This window comes from Vidua macroura, chromosome 3 (genome assembly GCF_024509145.1).
Source record: "Vidua macroura isolate BioBank_ID:100142 chromosome 3, ASM2450914v1, whole genome shotgun sequence".
NCBI classification, from domain to species: Eukaryota; Metazoa; Chordata; class Aves; order Passeriformes; family Viduidae; genus Vidua; species Vidua macroura.
The window spans coordinates 74,496,259-74,514,430 of NC_071573.1; the positions used below are offsets into that span (position 1 = coordinate 74,496,259).

General features: G+C 54.7%; 1 protein-coding gene across 1 annotated transcript; it reads right to left on the reverse strand.

The window, feature by feature from the left end:
* Nucleotides 1–2,986: 2,986 nt before the first annotated feature.
* On the reverse strand, nucleotides 2,987–10,037 carry PRDM13 (PR/SET domain 13). The gene is made up of 4 exons (XM_053974488.1): nucleotides 9,897–10,037; nucleotides 8,105–8,236; nucleotides 7,887–8,007; nucleotides 2,987–4,452 (listed from the first exon to the last, which is right to left on the reverse strand). The coding sequence occupies exons 1-4, from the start codon at nucleotides 10,035–10,037 to the stop codon at nucleotides 2,987–2,989; spliced, it is 1,860 nt and encodes a 619-aa protein (XP_053830463.1).
* Between the last annotated feature and the right edge of the window lie 8,135 nt (nucleotides 10,038–18,172).

Sequence of the window (18,172 nt, forward strand, 5' to 3'; positions counted from 1 at the left end):
CGCCCGGAACCCTCAGCGCGCCCCGAGGGAGCGGGAGAGCAGCGGGAGAGCAGCGGGAGCCGGAGCCCTGCGCCCGCGGAGCCCTGAGCTCCGTCCCGAGGAGCGAGGGACCCTTCGGAATGCCGGAGCTGCGGCTGCTGACCCGCCAGAAATGCTGCTTTCCGTAGCCCTGGTTGCACCCCGAGCGTCCGACACCGCCCAGATCACTGAGGCTTCGGAAGAACGTTGTCGCCTCATCCCTGGCCTGACAGGGGCAATAAAACAAAATAAATCAAAATTGAATAAAATAAGCCGACATGTGGTAAATTTTAATAAAATGAAATTAAACGCGGGGGGAAATTAGCAATGACGCCAAGCAGGCATCGCTTGTCGCGCGGGGCTGTGGGAGCGCAGCACGGGTCGGAAGCCGCTGGGGGGGCGGGAGCTCCGGCGGGCCGCTGCGTCCCGGGCCGCTCACCGGGGCTCGCCCATGCTGGAGGCCGCGCCTCCGCTAGGAACGTCGCAGGAATGGGGCCCTAAAAGTGAATGTGGCAGAATTTCTCCGCGTGTCTCCGCCTGTACTTCGGATTTCGATTTAGCCGCTGCATAGCAATTAAAAAAAAAAAAAAAAAAAAAAAAAAAAAAAAAAAAAAAAAAAAAAAAGACAAACGATATGCTGTTGCTTTTTTTGTTTTTCCCTTGACTTTGGTTATTTGAGGTTGGTTACATTTAGTTCAGTTTTGGGGTTTTTTCTTAACTCTAAGACTGATTTTTATATATACAGACCATTAATTCTTACAAATTGACTCTCTGAAGTACCTTTTTTGGTTTTTTGTGGGGGTGGTCCGAGTGTTACGATTTGATGGAACACTTCTATTAAAACTCACAAACTCTACAGATATGAAAATATTTCCCGTTTCACAATTGAATTATTATACGATTTCCACGACTTCACAGCACACATGATGCATCCCTCCCCGGCAGCAGCTCCACGGTGGGTGCCTTCCTGGGAAAGCAACAGACGAATATATTGAAATAAAGAACTGGCAGGAGATATTCCAGGCCCTGCTGACGGTGCTATAAATGACAACAGGATTTTCGACTCCGCCAACAGAAGAAAAAGATCCTCCTCTTTGCAGGAGAGAGGTTTTCCATTTATTTTCACGTCAGAACGACAACTTGCGTCTTGGGATAAAATGAATCGAGTAAGTGGGTGCACTAGCCCAAATGAGGGCGGGGAGGGGGGCGAGGGGAAGAAAAAGAAAAAAAGAGGAAAAAAAAGCCGACAAACAACACTACAGCATCAAACCTTTAAAGGAAATTCAAGATTGGCATTTGAATTCCTTCTTCCTATTGCTGTCAAGCACGGTATAGCCTTAAATGAGCAGACGAAGGATCAGATTTTTGTCTGAAATTCTCACAGATACTGAAAGTAATTTGTTTGCATTTTACATCGCATCGCCTACACCCCGGACTGAAACAGGACTTGATCCTGAAAACTCACAGTCTTCTAAGTGTATGGAACAATCAAAGAGATTTATCGTCTGCTTCAGAATTGTGAGCTACGCCAGACCAAAAAGCGGGGCTCCCTCCTGACTCTGCCTGCCCGAGGCACACGGAAAGCCTCAGCTCGGACCTGAGCGGGCAGACCCGCACAGCTGGCGGGTCACAGCTGGCGGGTCACTGTCGGCAGTGTTGCATCCTTTTTCCTGGTGAGTTGGAGGAGCTGCCAGGGGAAACAGATAATGTTCTGACAGACTTTTGTTTTAAGTTGAACTCGTTTCAGGCAAAGAATAAAAATATTTTTCCCTCAAATAAAAGTAACAATGGTTCTAAAGAAGAGTGTTTGCAAAAGCGGCACGTTTGACCGAGTGCAGATAAAAACAGACTAATAATGTCCAGCCGTTAACAGCTCCGCCTTCGCCCTGTGCAAAATAAAATTTTAAAATTAAAAAAAAAAAAAAAATCCTAAGCATAGAGAAGAAAGGATTGGATGGTTTTGCTAAGTGCGAGAATGAAAATCCTCAGGCGGCATATTCAGGGGCAAATTGTTTAGAGCTTGACCCAAAGACGCTGTATACAGACGGGTCTGAGCTTCCGATCATCAGAAGCGTTGTGAAAAACAAGAGATCCCGCTGACAGCACTTCAACGAACAACTAGGCTGACAATAGTTTGTCAGTAACTTTATTTCTTTTTTTAAAAAATCGCATGACAAACTGGAACCAAGACCAAAATACTGTGTCCACTGTACATCGTTCATTAGAAAACAAACATACACCACATTTGTATTCTACCAAACAGAGAGTGTATTTCCTTTAAAATTATATAGTGCGTGCTTTTAGAGTCATGCTTTTCAATATTTATTTTACATTTGTTACTCAAATATTATCTGCTATAAATAATTGCAACTTGATCAAATGGTGCACCTGTTATGTGAACTTCTTCCATGCTGCAAGAGTGGCGTTTTGTTGCCTGTTTTTTTTTTCTGTCTTTCCGAAAAGCTGTTGGTATTGCTTTATTAGGACCCGAGCAAGCACAGGTGAGGTGTCAGTAAAGTGTACAGGTGCCAGAGGCGCTTGCAGACCCGGGTCTACTGCGGAGCCCCACGGCTCAGACCGCTGGAACGAGTGATGGGAGAGCGCATAGAAAAAAAAAATCGTTTCCAAAAGGCACAATTTTCTCGACACGAAGGTACAATAAAAATATATGGCCACTGAAATGCGGGCTCCTATCGGGATGCGGTGCCTGTCCAGCGGGATCCTGGGCCCGCCAGGGCTTCGCCCTCCCGCCCCTGTCCCGGCACCGCAGCTGTGGCGCCGGGGGCGACGCCGTGGAGGGAACCCGGGGACGCCCGCGCACCCCTGCCCGCCCCGCCGGCGGCTCTGCCCGCCAGCCCGCGCTCCTCCGCGACACGGCCTCCCGTGGGACCGCCCCGGGAGCCCAGAGTAGTGGGAGGGGGGGCTGCAGCGCTCCCCTCACCCCGCCCCGCCCCGGCCGCCTCCCGCATCACTGCTCGCGGTGCCGGCTGCCGCTCTCCGGATCGCTCTGGTCGTCGGTGAAGCAGACGTCCACATCGCTCTCGTTATCAGTCTTTTGCTCCTGCTCGGGCTGCGCATAGCCAGAGTCACTCTTGTCCTCAGCCGCCTTGCCGAGGCTCTGCCCCGGGTGCCGGGATTTGACGTGCCGCTCCAGATCACGGCGTCGCACCAGCACCTTGCCGCAGTACTCGCAGCGGTACGGCGTGTTGCCCTCGGCGTGCAGGCGGATGTGTTTGTTGAGATTGCTGGGGTCCCCGAAGGGCCGCAGGCAGACCTTGCACTTAAGCGGCTTGTAGCCAGTGTGAGTCCGCATGTGGATCTTCAGCCCGTACTTGCGGGAGTACAGCTTCCCGCAGTACAGGCACAGGTGCCCGGTCTTGGGTTTCCCTCCGGCCGCCCCGGCCGCCCCCGCCGGCAGCGTCTCCAGCCTCCCTCGGCCTTTCTCGGCCGCCAGTTCGGAGAGCTGCTGCGTGTGCATGGCGATCTCCCGGTCTATGCTGGCCAGTGAGCCCAGCTCTGCGGCGTGCAGACCCGCCGCCGACCCCGCGAAGTACGACACCGACTCAGGGTACTTGAGGAGGCCGCCGAGGTGCAGCTTCAGCGGGTAGTAGGGCGCGGCCCCGTAGAGCAGCTCCCCGTTGTAGACGGTGAGCGGCATCACCGGCAGCCCGCACTCCCCCGCGTACGCCTTCAGCCCTTCGAAGGGCGGCAGCGCGAAGCGCTCCAGGGCCCCGCCGGGCAGCGGCGGGTAGCGGGCGGGAGGCAGCGCGGCCGCGGGCAGCCCCCGCTCCACCTGCCGGAAGGCCGAGGCCTCTTCCAGCGGCGACAGCAGCGGGAAGGCGCGCAGCCCGCCGCCGCAAGCCAGCCCCGCCGCCGCTGCCTGCGGGGCGGCCTCACCCGGCAGCGCTCCGCACTTAGGCGGCGCCTCGGTGGCGGCGCGTCCCGCCTTCAGTCCCCCCAGCAGTTTGGAGAAGCCGAGGGCGGCGGCGCCCCGCGCCTCTTCCCGCAGCGACCCGGCGGGGCGGAAGGCGGAGCGCGCCCCGGGGCACAGCGCCAGCCCGTTGCCGCCCGCCGGCCCCAGCAGCGGTCCCGGCCCACGGGCGGCCCCCACGCTCATGTCCAGGGCGCGCTCCTGCTCCTCCTTGCCCGCCGCCCGCTTGGGCAGCGCCGGCTTGGCGAGCGGCGGGGAGGCGACGACGGCCTCCCGCTTGACGGCCTCCCGAGGGCCGCAGCCGGGCGGCGGGTGGCCGCGCAGTGAGGAGGCCGGCAGCTCCTTGGGGGGCAGGCCGAAGGCGGTGGCAGCGGGCCGGCCGTGGTCGTGATGGAGGAAGGGCCGGCCGTGGCTCAGAGCGCAGTGGAAGTGGACGTGGGCCTTGAGGCTGTTGGGGTATTTGAAGGTCCTCCAGCAGTACCAGCAGATGTACCTCTCCTCCCCTGCGGAGGCAAGCGGAGGGACCCGTCAGCGGCGGCCGCGCATCCCCGCGCCTCCCCGCGCATCCCGCGCTCCCTCTGCCCCGTCCCGCCCCCGCCGTGCTGTGCCGCGGAGCGGTGCGGGCGCTGCGCTGTCCGGGCTGAGCTCCCGCGAGCGGGGCGCCGTAGGGCCGGGGGGAGCAGCTGCTGCCGCGAGTCGTCTGTCGGAGGGCCCATCTGTTGGCGTTTGCAGAGAAGGTAGCGTATGTCAGGGAGTCGGCTACACCGAACAAAGGCCAATCTAATGATCGTGAGCCCCTCATTACGCGGCGAGACAATATCCGATATGTATGGGCCATATGTAATCGTTCCCTTTCAGAGGACAATGCCCTTTGTACCCCGTCCCATTTCGACTTCTCTCAAGCGGAACAGACCTCGGTGGCCGCGGCTGTGGTGGCTGCCCGACACTACAGAGGCTCAGACTCCGCTCTCCCCCTCCTGGCCTTGCTTGCCAGGAGGGTACTCCCAAGGAGGAGCATGTCCCCATTCCCGACGGTGAAATGCCACCTCTGTGGCCACCTGTCTGTCTAGCAATCTTTTCCTTCCTTCCTTCCTTCCTTCCTTCCTTCCTTCCTTCCTTCCTTCCTTCCTTCCTTCCTTCCTTCCTTCCTTCCTTCCTTCCTTCCTTCCTTCCTTCCTTCCTTCCTTCCTTCCTTCCTTCCTTCCTTCCTTCCTTCCTTCCTTCCTTCCTTCCTTCCTTCCTTCCTTCCTTCCTTCCTTCCTTCCTTCCTTCCCCCACTTTCCCCTTTCCTTTGCTCTTCCCCTCTTCCTTCTCTCCTTTCTTCTATTTTTCTGTCTCTTTGTACCCATCTTTCTCTCTCTCGTTCTCCCAGTCACCATACTACACTGAATGCCCCTGAATTTCCCTTTCGGCTCTTACCCATCCTGACTATCCCCAGCTGAACCTCATCCCTCAGTTTAATGCACTGAAACACCTAAGGTGAGGCCAAGCGCCGCACAGAAATGAGAGCCTGCTCCAGGCCAGGGAGCAGCTCCTCACGTTTCAGGGAATCCCGTGGGTGGAATTCCCAGGTGTGAGACCTTGCATCGTGCCCCTCGTCTGTCGGGGCGCCCGGGGAGGGCGGGTCGCCGGAGTGGATGCGATGGCTGTGACCAGCCTCCCGAGACGCTTTTGACACGGATCAGTCGATGTCCGCTGCGGGTGTGGAAAACGGAATCTTCGCTCTCTGCGGGAAACTCGTGTGCGAACACGCGTGGAAGCATCTCACGCTGTTGCGTGTATCTCGCCGCGTGTGTCCTCGCCGCCGTGTGCAGCCTCTCCTCGCTAGCCGTGGAGAGGCGGTCCCGGGATCTGAGGCATTGTGAAGGCGTTGGACGCTGTTTTTCGCCCCGTCGAGGAGGGAGAGAGACGGGACTGTGTCTGCCCGGGCCCCAAAGAGGCCGCGGCAGCGGCCACGGTGGCAATCCCACTGCCGTGCATGGGAAAAAGGGTAAAGGAGCGGTACGGATGGAAAGGAATACGGCCACGGACCGCCACGGACTCCCTTCCGCTATCTTCGTTTGCCTAGGCAGGTCTCTTCAGTGGTGCGGGTTGGTCCTGGTATCCTCGGCAAAAGATGGTCGGGACCGGCTCCCGACCGCCACCGAGCCCGGCTCGGCGCTTCCCCGACTCAGCACCAGTTCAACAAGAACGGCTCCAGAGAAAAGAAAAAAAAAAGAAAAAAGAAAAAAAAAAAAGAAAAAATAAAAAAAAAGGGTGGGGGGGGAACCACCGCACACTCCCACCAAAAACCACCTCTTTCTCACCACGGTGACCCAAATTAAAGAGGTCAAACACAGAAGAATTCCAAATTTTTGATTTAGTTCGGTTTTTCGTTTTGTGTTTTTTTTAAAAAAACTCTTCAAATTTCTTCCGCTGTCTTTTTTTGGTTGGTGGGGGTTTGGGACTTTAGCTTGATTTTCCGGCTTTTTTTCCAGCATACTTTTTCAGCATTAAAAGAAGAGCACTTCAGCATGCTGATACACTTTTTCTGAGTCTGTATTAATCAGTCTGGAAACTGTGGGACCGAAGACACAGCAGGTCCGTAGGGTCACTTTGCAAATCAGCCTTGCTTCGACGGGGCGAGGAAGATGCTGCATGCTGGGAGCCTCTTGCAGACCTGAGCTCTCTTTCATTTTTCCCCCGAGTAGAGTAGCACTGGTACCCATCCGCAGCAAGGGCTGCTGGAGAGGAGTGGGGCGCAACACAGCCGCGTGTCCTCCTTGCTACCGAAACTTCGCCAGGCTTTTCGAGGGGGTGCCCCTCGGCAGATGCAGAGCTTCACTGCCTTTCGACGTGGTAGGGACAGAGATGTGACCAAGAGTTTCTTTTCCGGGTGTAGTTTTCGCACAAGGAGGGTTTTGGGCTCTTGCACATGGCACGATGTGATATAATAGCCAGAGCCTGGCTTTCCCGCAGTCATCCCTTCGGGCCGGACCCTGGTCACCTTGCAGAGCGGCCAGCCGTGACGGGGGGGAGGGGGCAGCTCCTGCCCGGATCGTGCACTCGCTCCCTTCCCGGGGACACTGCCAAGCTGAAAGATCTTCTGCGTCAAGCAGGAGCGGCTGGGGTCCCCTCATCTCCCGCGGAGCGGGCTCATCCCGAGGAGAGTGCCCACAGGCAGCATCCGCCACCGACGCCCCAGGGAGCGTCCGGAGCCAGGACCAGTGGAAGGGGGTGGCCGCCGACAGAGAAGCCCGAGAGAAGCTGAAGTGTTTCATCTTTTTTTCCTTCGCCTTTTTTTTTTTTTTTTTTAATGCGCTGCCATAGTATCATTTTGTTAACATCGGTGTAATTCCAGCTAAGAATAGGTTTGCGGATTGAAACAAGCCGTCCCAGACGGGTGTCTTCCCCTTCCCAACATCTTTGCATATCCTGATCTCAGTGTGATTTGACGCCGATTTAATCTTTTACCTAATGTATTCTAATTTACAGGGACTGCCCAGTACTGCCCAGTTTTGGCTTGACTATGTGAATCTACCCGCAAGAGAACCTGACAAGAATCTCTGAAACTCTGAGCATGGAAGGTAAACCCAATGTTTTTAGAAACAGCATCGGGTGAGCTGAGCTGAGCCGCATACCAACTATAGCGATGTTTCACAGAAACCCCATTTGCCTATCAAAGAATCATTAAATCGGGCCGATGACGGAACAACTCGACGCACGGGGGCCTTTCCATACGCTACCGAGTTAATAGATCACCCTTTAAATGTAAGCAGATGGAGTCTTAGTTTAAAGGGTGGTGGGTTAAATTTACGGCAGCTGTACTGGCATTTATTTTTCTGAGGGCCCACGTTTGCCTACGGCAGTTTGAGTTCCCGTCAAAGGTGTCAGCTAAAGAGGGTTTGTTTTGTTTCATTTAATTTGGTTGCTCTGAAATGAGTGCCCGCATCTCTACCTTTCTCGTCGTGCGTCGGCGTGGCCGTGACGGGGATGTCAAACCATTGCGCCAGAGGATTGGAGTACCAGACGGTAAGCTCCTCTCCCGGCTGGACATCTCGCAGCGCTCGGTAGAAAATCTGGAGAGACAAGAAAGGAAACTTCTTCAGGAGGCTTGGGAGGGGAGGCAGGTGGCGAAGAGAGGTGCCATGCCAGCCCGGAGCCGCGAGTGGGTACCTGTCCTCCTGGCAGATCCGCAACAGCCTCCAGTGTCTGCTCTTGGGAGTTTCGGGCAGCTCGGATTAACCCTATCCACTCCAGAGCTGAGCTCCCGGCTTCATCCACTAATTCCCCTCTGACCATCCGCACCTGGAAAACAGGCGGCAGTCCTGTCATTTTCACGTGAAACGAAACACAAAGAGAGCAAAAAGGTTACCCGTCTCCCTGCCTGACTGCCCGCTCTGCCTGGCCCGTCGAACCGCTTCCCCACACTAGGCAGTGGGCTGAGCATCGCAGCTAAAAGCAGCGGCGAGAGCGTCTCCTTTTGCCTCCTGTTTAACGCTTCCATCCTCACCTACCTTTGGGTAGGACATTCCCCAGGCTCGCAGGTGCCTTGGGAGAGGTGCAGCTGCCCTAGCGGGAGTTGCAATTCTGCAGGGTAAGGATGGAAGACCCTCTGCCCGGCGAGGGGAAACAGGATTTTTCCCTTGGGTAGCATTGATCCAAATGCACCTTGTCCAGTCGCAGCTGTTACATTTCGCTTAAAGCGATATTAAATGCCCAGGTACGATTTAAATTATTTTTTGTCTCTGATTCCGTGCAAAACCAGTGTGACATGCAGGACTTGTCGGGAGATGGGGAGGGGAAAGGGGGAGAAGATTCTGCTTAGCTACAAAGTCCCTGTAGCCCCATACTTCATAATCTGCTTGCCCATACAAAGAGAAAATGAAGTGCCCATTCCCTGAATGACCGTGCAATAAAAGTCATCGGAACAAAGCAGTCTAAAGCGAGAAACCAAGGGAGCCAGATGAGAAATAAATTTGAGTGGGCTGGCAGAGCGTTTAAAAACAATTAAAGTGCATTAAAAATCAGAGCGGAACGCGTGAGCCGCGGCTGCCCGAGGGGCGAAAGGAGGGGTCTCATCCGCAGCCCCCTGAGGAGCCTGATGGACGGGGCGAGAGCCCTTCACCGCCTTCTCCTCGCTCCTTCGCTCGGACACGGGCTGACCCCGAAGCTAGCAGCCGTGTGGCCGTCGTCCTTCCCGCTCCGGCTGTGCGGGTTGTTTGCAGCTCCAGGGGAGGAGGTCCTCCCGAGGCTTTGGGGGAAGGTTGGCTGCCCTGGGCTGCCCCGACACCTACGATCTGCACCCGGTGCCGTCTCCGGGGTAGCCCCGGTCCTCTCGCCCCGCACTCCCTTCAGGCCGAAGCCAAAGGATTCGCGGCCGGGAAGAGGGATTGAGGGGCAGAAACCCAAGCCAAACGCAGAAATAAATGGGTGCATCTGCCTCTGCCCTGCTCCTTCCCGAGACAAAACCCGGGGGACTCTCACAGCCTCATGCCCTCGCCTCGCCGGAGCTCCAGGAGCGAGGAGTCGGCCGTGGCACCTCCCGGCAATGCCTCAGTGAGCGGAGCCCCGGGGGGCGGGGGCTGGGTGGCGGGACCAGGGCCCTCCGACATCGGGCACGGGGCTCAGGCGACGCTTCCAGCACGTCTCTGTCCAAGGCCGGGGAGCGTCCACTCCTCCGGGAGAACTCCCGCATCCTCTGGCCTCGTCCCGGAGGCCGGCCGGGCTAGGGGCCCCGGCGCTGGGGAGGAGGGAAAGAGGGCACGGGCGGGCAGGCTTTCCTGGCAAAACCACAGGGAGACATCTCAGGACGTTCTGGAAATGCTTCCCTCTGCTTTCCTGGCTCTCTCTAAGAAGGGAGGATCGAAGAGAGACGGGGGAAGCAGCCTCTTCTCCCAAAGCCGGCTTCCCCCGAGTCAACGAATAATCAAAGTCCAGCGGTGCAGGAGTGACCGTAAGAAAATACCTTTTTTTTGGGTCCTGGCTCCTTGCGGTCTGACAGGTACTTGCCCAGTTTGAAGGTGCCCGGCACAGGACCCAGGCGCAGCCCAGCCGGGATGCAGCTCTCCGCGCTGACGCTGATGGCCGGAGCCCTGCTGGTTTGCATCGCTGCCGCTGGGTGTGAGCGCTCGGGAACCCCAACTACTTAAGGGGGCCGGAGTGACAGCGGCAGGCGGCGGGAGGATGAGCACAGGCGTATCTCCGCCCGCAGAGTGACGCGGCGCTGTGTGGACGCCGGCTTTTCAACGGGAGCAGGAGGGGTACCCCTTGGCAGGGGGATGCTCTGGGGCGCAGAGTTTGGTGAGAGAGTTTGGCTCCTCGAGCAGCTGCGGAGTCCCATCCAAGAGGGTCACATGGAGCCTTTCCCTAACCCTCCTGCATAATCAGGCGGAGTGAATGGCTGGCAGACAATGGGCCAGGCGACCTTCCCATTCCTAAAAATCCAATTTGTCAAGGGCAAAGAAAAGGCGCTGGTGAATCAAAGGTCTGGAGGGACCATTAATCCTCAGCATGGGGTATTGTCCCCGAGACAGTTACGATATTTTAAGTGACAAATCCACTGTATAATTTCTCCATAAATTTTACTTCCTTTTATTGTTCCTCGACAAACCAGTTTTGGAAAATAAGTGACTATTTTAAGTCTACTTGGCTGAGCCTTTTGAGGTTTAATATACTTCAAAGATTTTTAATTCTCTTCCCTTGGCTTTATTGTAAAGGAGATTAAACAAAGAGATGGGGAATGTTTTGAGGACTTGTTAACTTCTATTGATTCCCGGCGTGTGCCATACAGAAATTGGGCAGGTACTTGATGGGAAAACACCAGAAAATACCTACACTTTTTTTCTTAAGAACGACCATATTACCATTTCAGTGGTTTGGTTTCAGGCCAGTAATCTGTTTCAGAAGAGCTTTGATCCTTAAGGAGGATGAATAGCACAAAATATGAGCCGCCGTAGCCCCTGTAAAACACAAACCGCTGCACCTGCGAGTGCTGGGGAAGCTGGGTCTGTAGTTCGTACGATTAAGAAATAGAGACAGGAGGAAATAGAGACATACAGCCACCAGGAAATAGGCAGGCACGGCCAGCAGAGAACACAGATATCTAGCAAACAGTGTGCAGCTGGATTCCTCCCTTTATACATCCACAACTTCCTCGCCCACACATAAAATCTCTTGCACCGAAACCGCTTTAGGAGGTGGAACCTTCAAAAAGCAACTAAATAAAGCCAGAACGAAGATATTTGAACAGAGTGTGCGCCTGTGACCCTCCTCTTTGCATAAATATTTTAATTAAGATACAACGAGGTGCTAGGATTAAGACATCTTATAATTCAGGCTGGATAAATGTCTCATGAATTTTCCAGGAGCTGAAAAGGAAAGGTGTGCGACTTTTTTCCTTAAGTGCATGCAACAGTTCAGATGTCCCTGTCAGACCAAGAAGGATACTAACAAATTCAATTTTCCACTTTCGCTTTTATATTCCTATCTAATTCCTGCTGGCAGGTTTTCTCTGTTCCATGCCTCATAACACTCCAAAAAGAAGATTTCTAAACTTTTGTCCTTTGGAGAAGTTGCAAAGTTGTACATGAGATTTTATCCACTGCTTTCAGAAATAATCGTAGATATGGAGCTTTTTCTTTTTTTTTTTTTTCTTTTTTTTTTTCTTTTCCCTGTGGCGTTTTTGTAATAGTCAGCCCTAATAAATTTCAAAAGGAAAGCCAAAAAGCTACGCTTAGAGGTACATCTGCCAACAGATGCCAGGTAACCGAGCGGGCTCTTCTCAAGTAACCCGCTTTCTGCAAGATAAACCTTGGCACGTCGCTTTCGACGTGACTGTGTGTGGGAGCTTTACTCTGGATTTATGTGCCGCCGTCACGAGTGGCACCGTGAGAGCAAAGGCCACAGGGATGCGCATGGGGAACGAGAGCGATTTTGAACCGGCACCTCTCACCAGCTGGCGGTCGCAAAATTCTTCTTTCCCCTCTCCCTGCCCTTCACCGCGCCGGAAAGCACTGAAAGCGCTGCCTGCCAAGTCACCGCCGCTGCTGCGATATTTGCCCACGCTGGCCGCACGCTGTGGGCCCGCCGCGGCAATGCGCTGCCAGCCCAGCCGGTGCCGGCCGGCCGCCTTCCCGGGGCACCGGCGGCCGCTGCCAGGGCCGGGGCGAACCCTGAAGTGTCAGCGCCTCTGCAGAGCGGCAGGAACGCAGGGCTGGTCGGTGCGGCTCGTTCCGCCCTTGGCGCTGCCCGCGGGCGCGGGGAGGGAAGCGCGGAGCTCCCCCGGACGGGCGGCACCGGGAAGGGACGGGGACAAGGACGGGACGGACGCTGCCACCGCCCGCTTCGGGGACTGCTGGCCGGCACTGAGCCCGCGTAGGCTCTGAATGTATTTTTAGTAATGGTCCGTATTGGTGAGCGTGCGAGATAAATGTCGCGCCTGCCCCACCCCGTGCCTTCCGCCTGCAGCATCAGCGACCATCGATCGCATCTCTCCGGGGTGCAACGCCAGGGACTGTCCCGGGAGCAGGGATGGGTTCGTTTTCACTTCGGCAGAGCTGGCAAGAGGAGGAGGGAGAGGATGTGGGGAACTGAAGATGACCCCTTTGATCAGCGGCATGAATGGGGGAAAAGGATAAACAAGAAGTTGAGAGCAATAAATTTAAGCCATGAACATGTCCCTGTAACCTCTGGCCTGGCCACTCGAGGATGAGACCGGCTTGAAATCCCGCAAGCCGCAGAGGTAGAGAGAGGGCCTTTAAGGCGTCCAAGGTACCCTACTGCTCCGCCTCGGGAGCCGATCCCTCCCAGGCCTTAATGAGTCAAAAAGCGTGAACGACACGCGAACAATTTTATCAATAGGACCATGTAAAGGCCGACTGTGAGGAAAGTTATTTATTAATATAGCCGATTGTGGCTGGTTCCCATCCACTCAGAAAAGAAAAGCCCATGCTCTGGAAGCATTCACACCAGTTCTCCAATTTTTATTCTGTCCTGTGGCTCAAAGTTGAAGTTCCCCAAGTGAAATAAATTGTCCACAAAAGAGGAAAGGAACCACATTTTCTTTTATTTTTCCTTCCCTAAAAAGGAAGGGTGAAACCGATCTAATGTGCCCACTGGAGCAAGATGCAGCATGAAAGGCCGGGTGTTAAAAGTAAAAGCAGCCTTTGGAGCAAATGGGATGGAAAATTAAATGAAATTAAATAGCTTGAACGACCGTATTGTCCCTTATTAAAAAGACACATTAATTACATGGTTTCAGCTTTATTCAAAGACAATGTTTAGACTCAATCAAAACATTCCACTATCGCTCTTTATATACTTAAACTCGGCTACTAGAGGCACCATTAAAGAGAGATCACTTTTGCCCAGAGATGCGATGAAAGTTATTTTCCTTGGCGGCCCTTATTTATGCCCACCGCTGAACTGCCGGTGCCCCTGAGTAACACTTTGGCACACTGTTCTCCCTGATTTAACAGGTTGCCCCATAATGAGGCATGAATGTTAAGGAACAACAGTCATCCAAAGAGGCACAGTTGCAGAGAGCAATGTCCCACCAGGGAGCTCCATTCAAACCATCAAACCGCTCCGGCACAGAGAAGGTTCAACACCACATTCAGACCAGCATGAATGCCTGTATACAGGGCCCGGCTCATTATGCCGCAGAGCATCGCAGCAGAGGCTGGAACAAAATGCTGCAAGTTCATTCAGCAGGCCATACTCCGGCGGGGCGGCCCAGCCGGCGGCTCCCGGGGTGACCTTTTTCCCAAATGGCTTTGCCCCGACAGGGCTGCCCTTCCCCGGGCTGCGGGACGGGACGGTCCGAGACTCCCGTCCCTGCCTAAGCAGGCCGTGAGGCTCAGCGGCAGGTGGATAGGGATGCAAGGCACCGGGCGGAGGGCAGGGGGGAGGCTTGCTGAGACCCCGAAACACGGAAATCCACTTTAAACCGAAGAGACCAATATGGTCTGAACGTCCCTTTCTTTTTGCTTCTTTTCCCTTCTCTTTTTATTTCTTTTATTTTTAAATAAAATTGTTACCCTTTACCCTTTTCTCTGTTTCTCTTTTCCCCCTTTTCTCCTCTTCTTCCTCTTTGCCCTTCCCTTCCTCTTTGCCCTTCCCTTCCCTTCCCTTCCCTTCCCTTCCCTTCCCTTCCCTTCCCTTCCCTTCCCTTCCCTTCCCTTCCCTTCCCTTCCCTTCCCTTCCCTTCCCTTCCCTTCCCTTCCCTTCCCTTCCCTTCCCTTCCCTTCCCTTCCCTTCCCTTCCCTTCCCTTCCCTTCCCTCTCTTTCTCTTTTGCAATTTCCGACTATCTTTTCCTCGATCTCGCTCACCTTCTCTAGTTTCAACCGCTCTTTCTTAAACCCCCTTCTCTCTACCGCCCTTTCCTCTGTTCTCCTCCTTCCCCTCACTTTCATTCCTCCCCCGTGACGCCGCCCGCAGCAGCCGCTGCCGCCCCGCCGCGGCGCTGCCGGTGCCCGGTGCTGCGGGCGGGCGGTGCCGACATGCGGGGCCGAGCGGCTGCGGCCGGGCCGGCGGCCCCAACCAGCTGTGCGGTGCAGACGAGATGCGGGTGGGATATTAAAGCAGCTTTTGAATAGTAATTCAGGTTCTATGGGAATCCGGGCAGATGACAGGAGCTCGATTTGGTATTCGTATTGTTAATCGCGAGCGTCAGCCCAGATCGGATCCAAACACGTTTTGTGCTCGTTAAAAATTCCAGTGTAGGGGCTGAGATTTTTTTTCTTTTTAGCCCAACTTCAATTGGAGGCGAAGCTTGCCACATAAAGTATTCAAAGTCTGTCTAAAGTTGCCTTTTAACCGTGTTCCCCTTCTCCCGCAACCCCCACCGTATCTCTTGGTTCTTTCGGTTGACATGGTGCAAATAAAAGTCAGTAAACTTGTTGCTGAATTGCAATGTTTCGGTGTACCTTATAAATTCATACCTTTTCTCCCTCGATCGCCTCAGAATGAGCCCCTGCCTCAATTCGATTTTCCTTGCTGTTGGGCACATTTAGGAGAAAGTCTATTTGTGAAGTTCATTTCTAGGCAAATGTATTCAAGAGCTGATTGGGATGAATAGGACCGTGTGTCAGCCGCCCCTAATTGGGATTAAAGCACTTCGGACCATATGCAGAGAGTGACAGAAATTCTCAGGTTTCATTGTGCTCAGACTTCCACCCGCCTGGACACTCCCCCTGGAAAAGGGGGATTTATAAAGATTTCAGGGAGAAACTGAGGAAATAAAGGAGACTCAGAAAATGACCAGTCTAATGTCTCTCTGCAGGGCTGCCAGCGTGGCAACTGCCGAGGACAAGGACTGGTAGTGGTGGGGCAGTGGCGAGAGCCCTGGTCCCGGGTTTCCCATCAGAGGGAAGGACAGCAAGCCTCAAGTTTGTAGTGCCCAGCTTGCTTTCGGGTTTAGAAACACTGGGGGTTACACGGGAGTGAAAAACCCCATGAAAAAACTTCCTTGGGTTATTTTAGCCGAATGAACGGGCTCCCAGAGGGGAAGGGAGGCAGAGAGAGGAAATGCAAGTCTCAGGCAGACACCACTGCCTGCTCAGGCCAGGCTGACATCAGGGAAATGAGGTTTATTTGGGATGCCGTCCTGCTGCAACAGGGATGGCTGAGGGCTGTACTCCCTGCTCGGGCCTGCCTGATCTAGTAGAAGATGCCACGGCCCAGAGTGGATGATCTTTAAAGGTTCCTTCCAACCCAAACCACTCTGTGTTTTTAACCCAAAGTTGCTCCACGTCCATATCCATCTATTGCCCTGCCTGTTCGTCTGTCCGTCTGCATGTCAGCCGTGTCCTAGCAGCCCCGGCACTGCAAAGCATCCTGCCACTGCTGCGGACTCTGTGCTTGTGGAGCCACAGTGAGAAGCAACCTCCAAAGCTCAGGCCTGGCCTCCACACTGTGACTGTCCCGTGTGTGAGGTCGTCGGGGTGCAGTAGCCCAAAACGTGGTGAGAAAATTAATAATTAGGTGAGCGATTTCTAAACTCTACTGTCAGTTACCAGAAAGACGACGTTTGATCCCATCACAATCAGACAGAAAAGAGCCTGTGCCGCTACTGGCCTTTGTTTGCAGAGGCTACTCTGTGCCAATATGATGACGGAGAGCTGGTGACAGCTCGCTGCTCTCACCCTCTCCGCTCTCCTCTGCAAAGCGGCCATCGTCCCGACGGGGCGGTTTTGCGCCAAAGTACCCGGCCGCAGGCACAGCCCGTGTCCCTGCGGCGCCCCGCAGAGCTCGGCAACCCCGGGGCGACACAGACACGACTTCCAGTGGTGATGTAGAGCTGGGTGTCCCCTCCGTGAGGGAAATGCCCTGGCGCTACCTGTAGGCTTGTTCGTGGCGGTGGGAAAGGTCCTGCCCCCGCCACCTGATCACGCTGGTCATTTATGCGGGCACCTTCCCACCTCCTGTGGGGCTAGCCGAGTGGGGAAAGGAAATGGGGAGTGTCCCGTAAGGCTCCTGGTGCCCCATTTCCAGCTTTGAACAGGGAATGCGTTACAAACATTTGTGTGCGACATGCGAGGCTCGGCTGACCTGGAAAACAGCGCTATGACTCTTAACATCAGATATTGCCGAAGTCTCGGATCAGGGACTGAAGTCGGTTCTCTAGGGCGGGTTTGCCCCTGCATACCGCTCCTGGAAAGTGGAAGGTCTGGTTTAGAGGACACTGACAGAGCCCCCTGTTCCCAGTCTCCTCCCGCACCGCCGGGCGCCCGACGTTCGTATTCTTGCAAGACAAAGAGCGGCGGGCACGGTCGTGCGTGGCGCTGTGCGGGGGACAGGGCACAGCAGTTGTGCCGAGTGGCCGCCGCTGAGGCCGGTAGAAGCCACTGACATAATTTCGCAGCAACTACGGTTGGCTAAGGGCCGGAGGAAAAGGGAAAAGCCCAGCCCTGACGTGCCTCCGCCCCGAGACGGTCACGATATTTAAATAAAAAAGGAAAGGGCATCCCCGCGCCAGCCGGCAGCGCTGCCTCAGCTTTCGGAGCGAGGGATCGGGAGGGTTTGCCAGCACAGCCCCAGCCCTGCCGGGGCAACCCGTGTTTGCCGCTGCCGAGCTAAACCTTAGCCCTTCCCTGAGGAGAAAAACGCGGCCCGGGGCCAGGGCGGGGGAACAGGGGCTCTGCCTCCGGCTGCCCGGTACCCCCGAGGTGCCTGTGGAAGGGATGTCCAGGAGGGCACAGTACCTGGAGGCTGCTCCTCCGGCTATAGGCATATAAGTGTCGCAGGCACCTCAGAGGCATCAGGGATGTGGGTTTGCCTGTAAATCCGTACACACGCACCTGAATATGTTTATGTGTAAACATACCCAGGGATTTATTTATAAATTGATATGCTCGAATAACTGCGATCCTTTTCCCCCCCATGGTTTTCGTGATAAGAGCACAGGAATGAAGGCCCTTCCTCTCCTTCCTGACCGTCCCTGAGACACGGGGCTGTTTGTGAAAAGCATGTGGAAAAGTCAAAGATTACCGAACGTATACAGGACCGATGTCTTAGGAAACATCTGCAAAAGTCTGTGTGGCGCCGAGCTGTTCCTGCGCTCCAGGGAGCAGCAGGGTGAGGAAACAGGGGGTGCTTCCCTCCCTCCCCGTCCTCCAGCATCAAATATCCCCGGAATCCAATTCATGGAGATGTCTTCTGATCTGAGCTCTCTCTGAGTCAGGCTTTGTAAAGACAACGGCTGTAACACTTAAATCAGGTTCCCTCCACCTCTAGGCAGGCAACCTAGTATTGACTTTTTATTTCAGCCTAGGCTTTAATTGTTTGGGGTTTTTAAATATACAGTGGGAGCACCCTTCTCTGAGCATATCCTCAGACTGTCTCTATCCGTTCTGACAGCTTGATAGATTCCAGCCAGACCCTGAATCTCTTCCAGGGATGAAATTGTGCAGCGACAGGAGAAGCCAAAGCACGCAGGCAGAGAGCCCATCCCGCAGAGTTCCCCTCCTCATCCTCAGAGGAATTCTCTGCCGTGCTCAGCTCGGCTCAAGGCGAAAAAAGAATTATGTGAATTTGTTGCATTTTCCTGAAGAGCTAACAGGGCGGGAGGGGGGGCTCACCTCTTTTAAAATCAGCCGTGTTTACAGAAGAATTGCAGCTGTAAAATAAGGCACTTAATTTCTGTAAATATTCTCCTCGAGGGGCACAGTTACAGTACGGTAACAGCAACGACATAGCTGGAGCTTGTTTCTTAGGTGGATGCCAAAAACCTCGGGAGAAGC

What these genes read in the sequence shown, in the direction of transcription:
- PRDM13 (XM_053974488.1), bottom strand. Translation starts at nt 10,037, where the DNA reads ATGCAAACCAGCAGGGCTCCGGCCATCAGCGTCAGCGCGGAGAGCTGC. An exon ending in AGCCAGGACCCAAAAAAAAG is followed by an intron (nt 8,237 to 9,896) that starts GTATTTTCTTAC and finishes CCTGTTTTCCAG; the next exon opens with GTGCGGATGGTCAGAGGGGA. An exon ending in GCCGACGCACGACGAGAAAG is followed by an intron (nt 4,453 to 7,886) that starts GTAGAGATGCGG and finishes TTGCCTCCGCAG; the next exon opens with GGGAGGAGAGGTACATCTGC.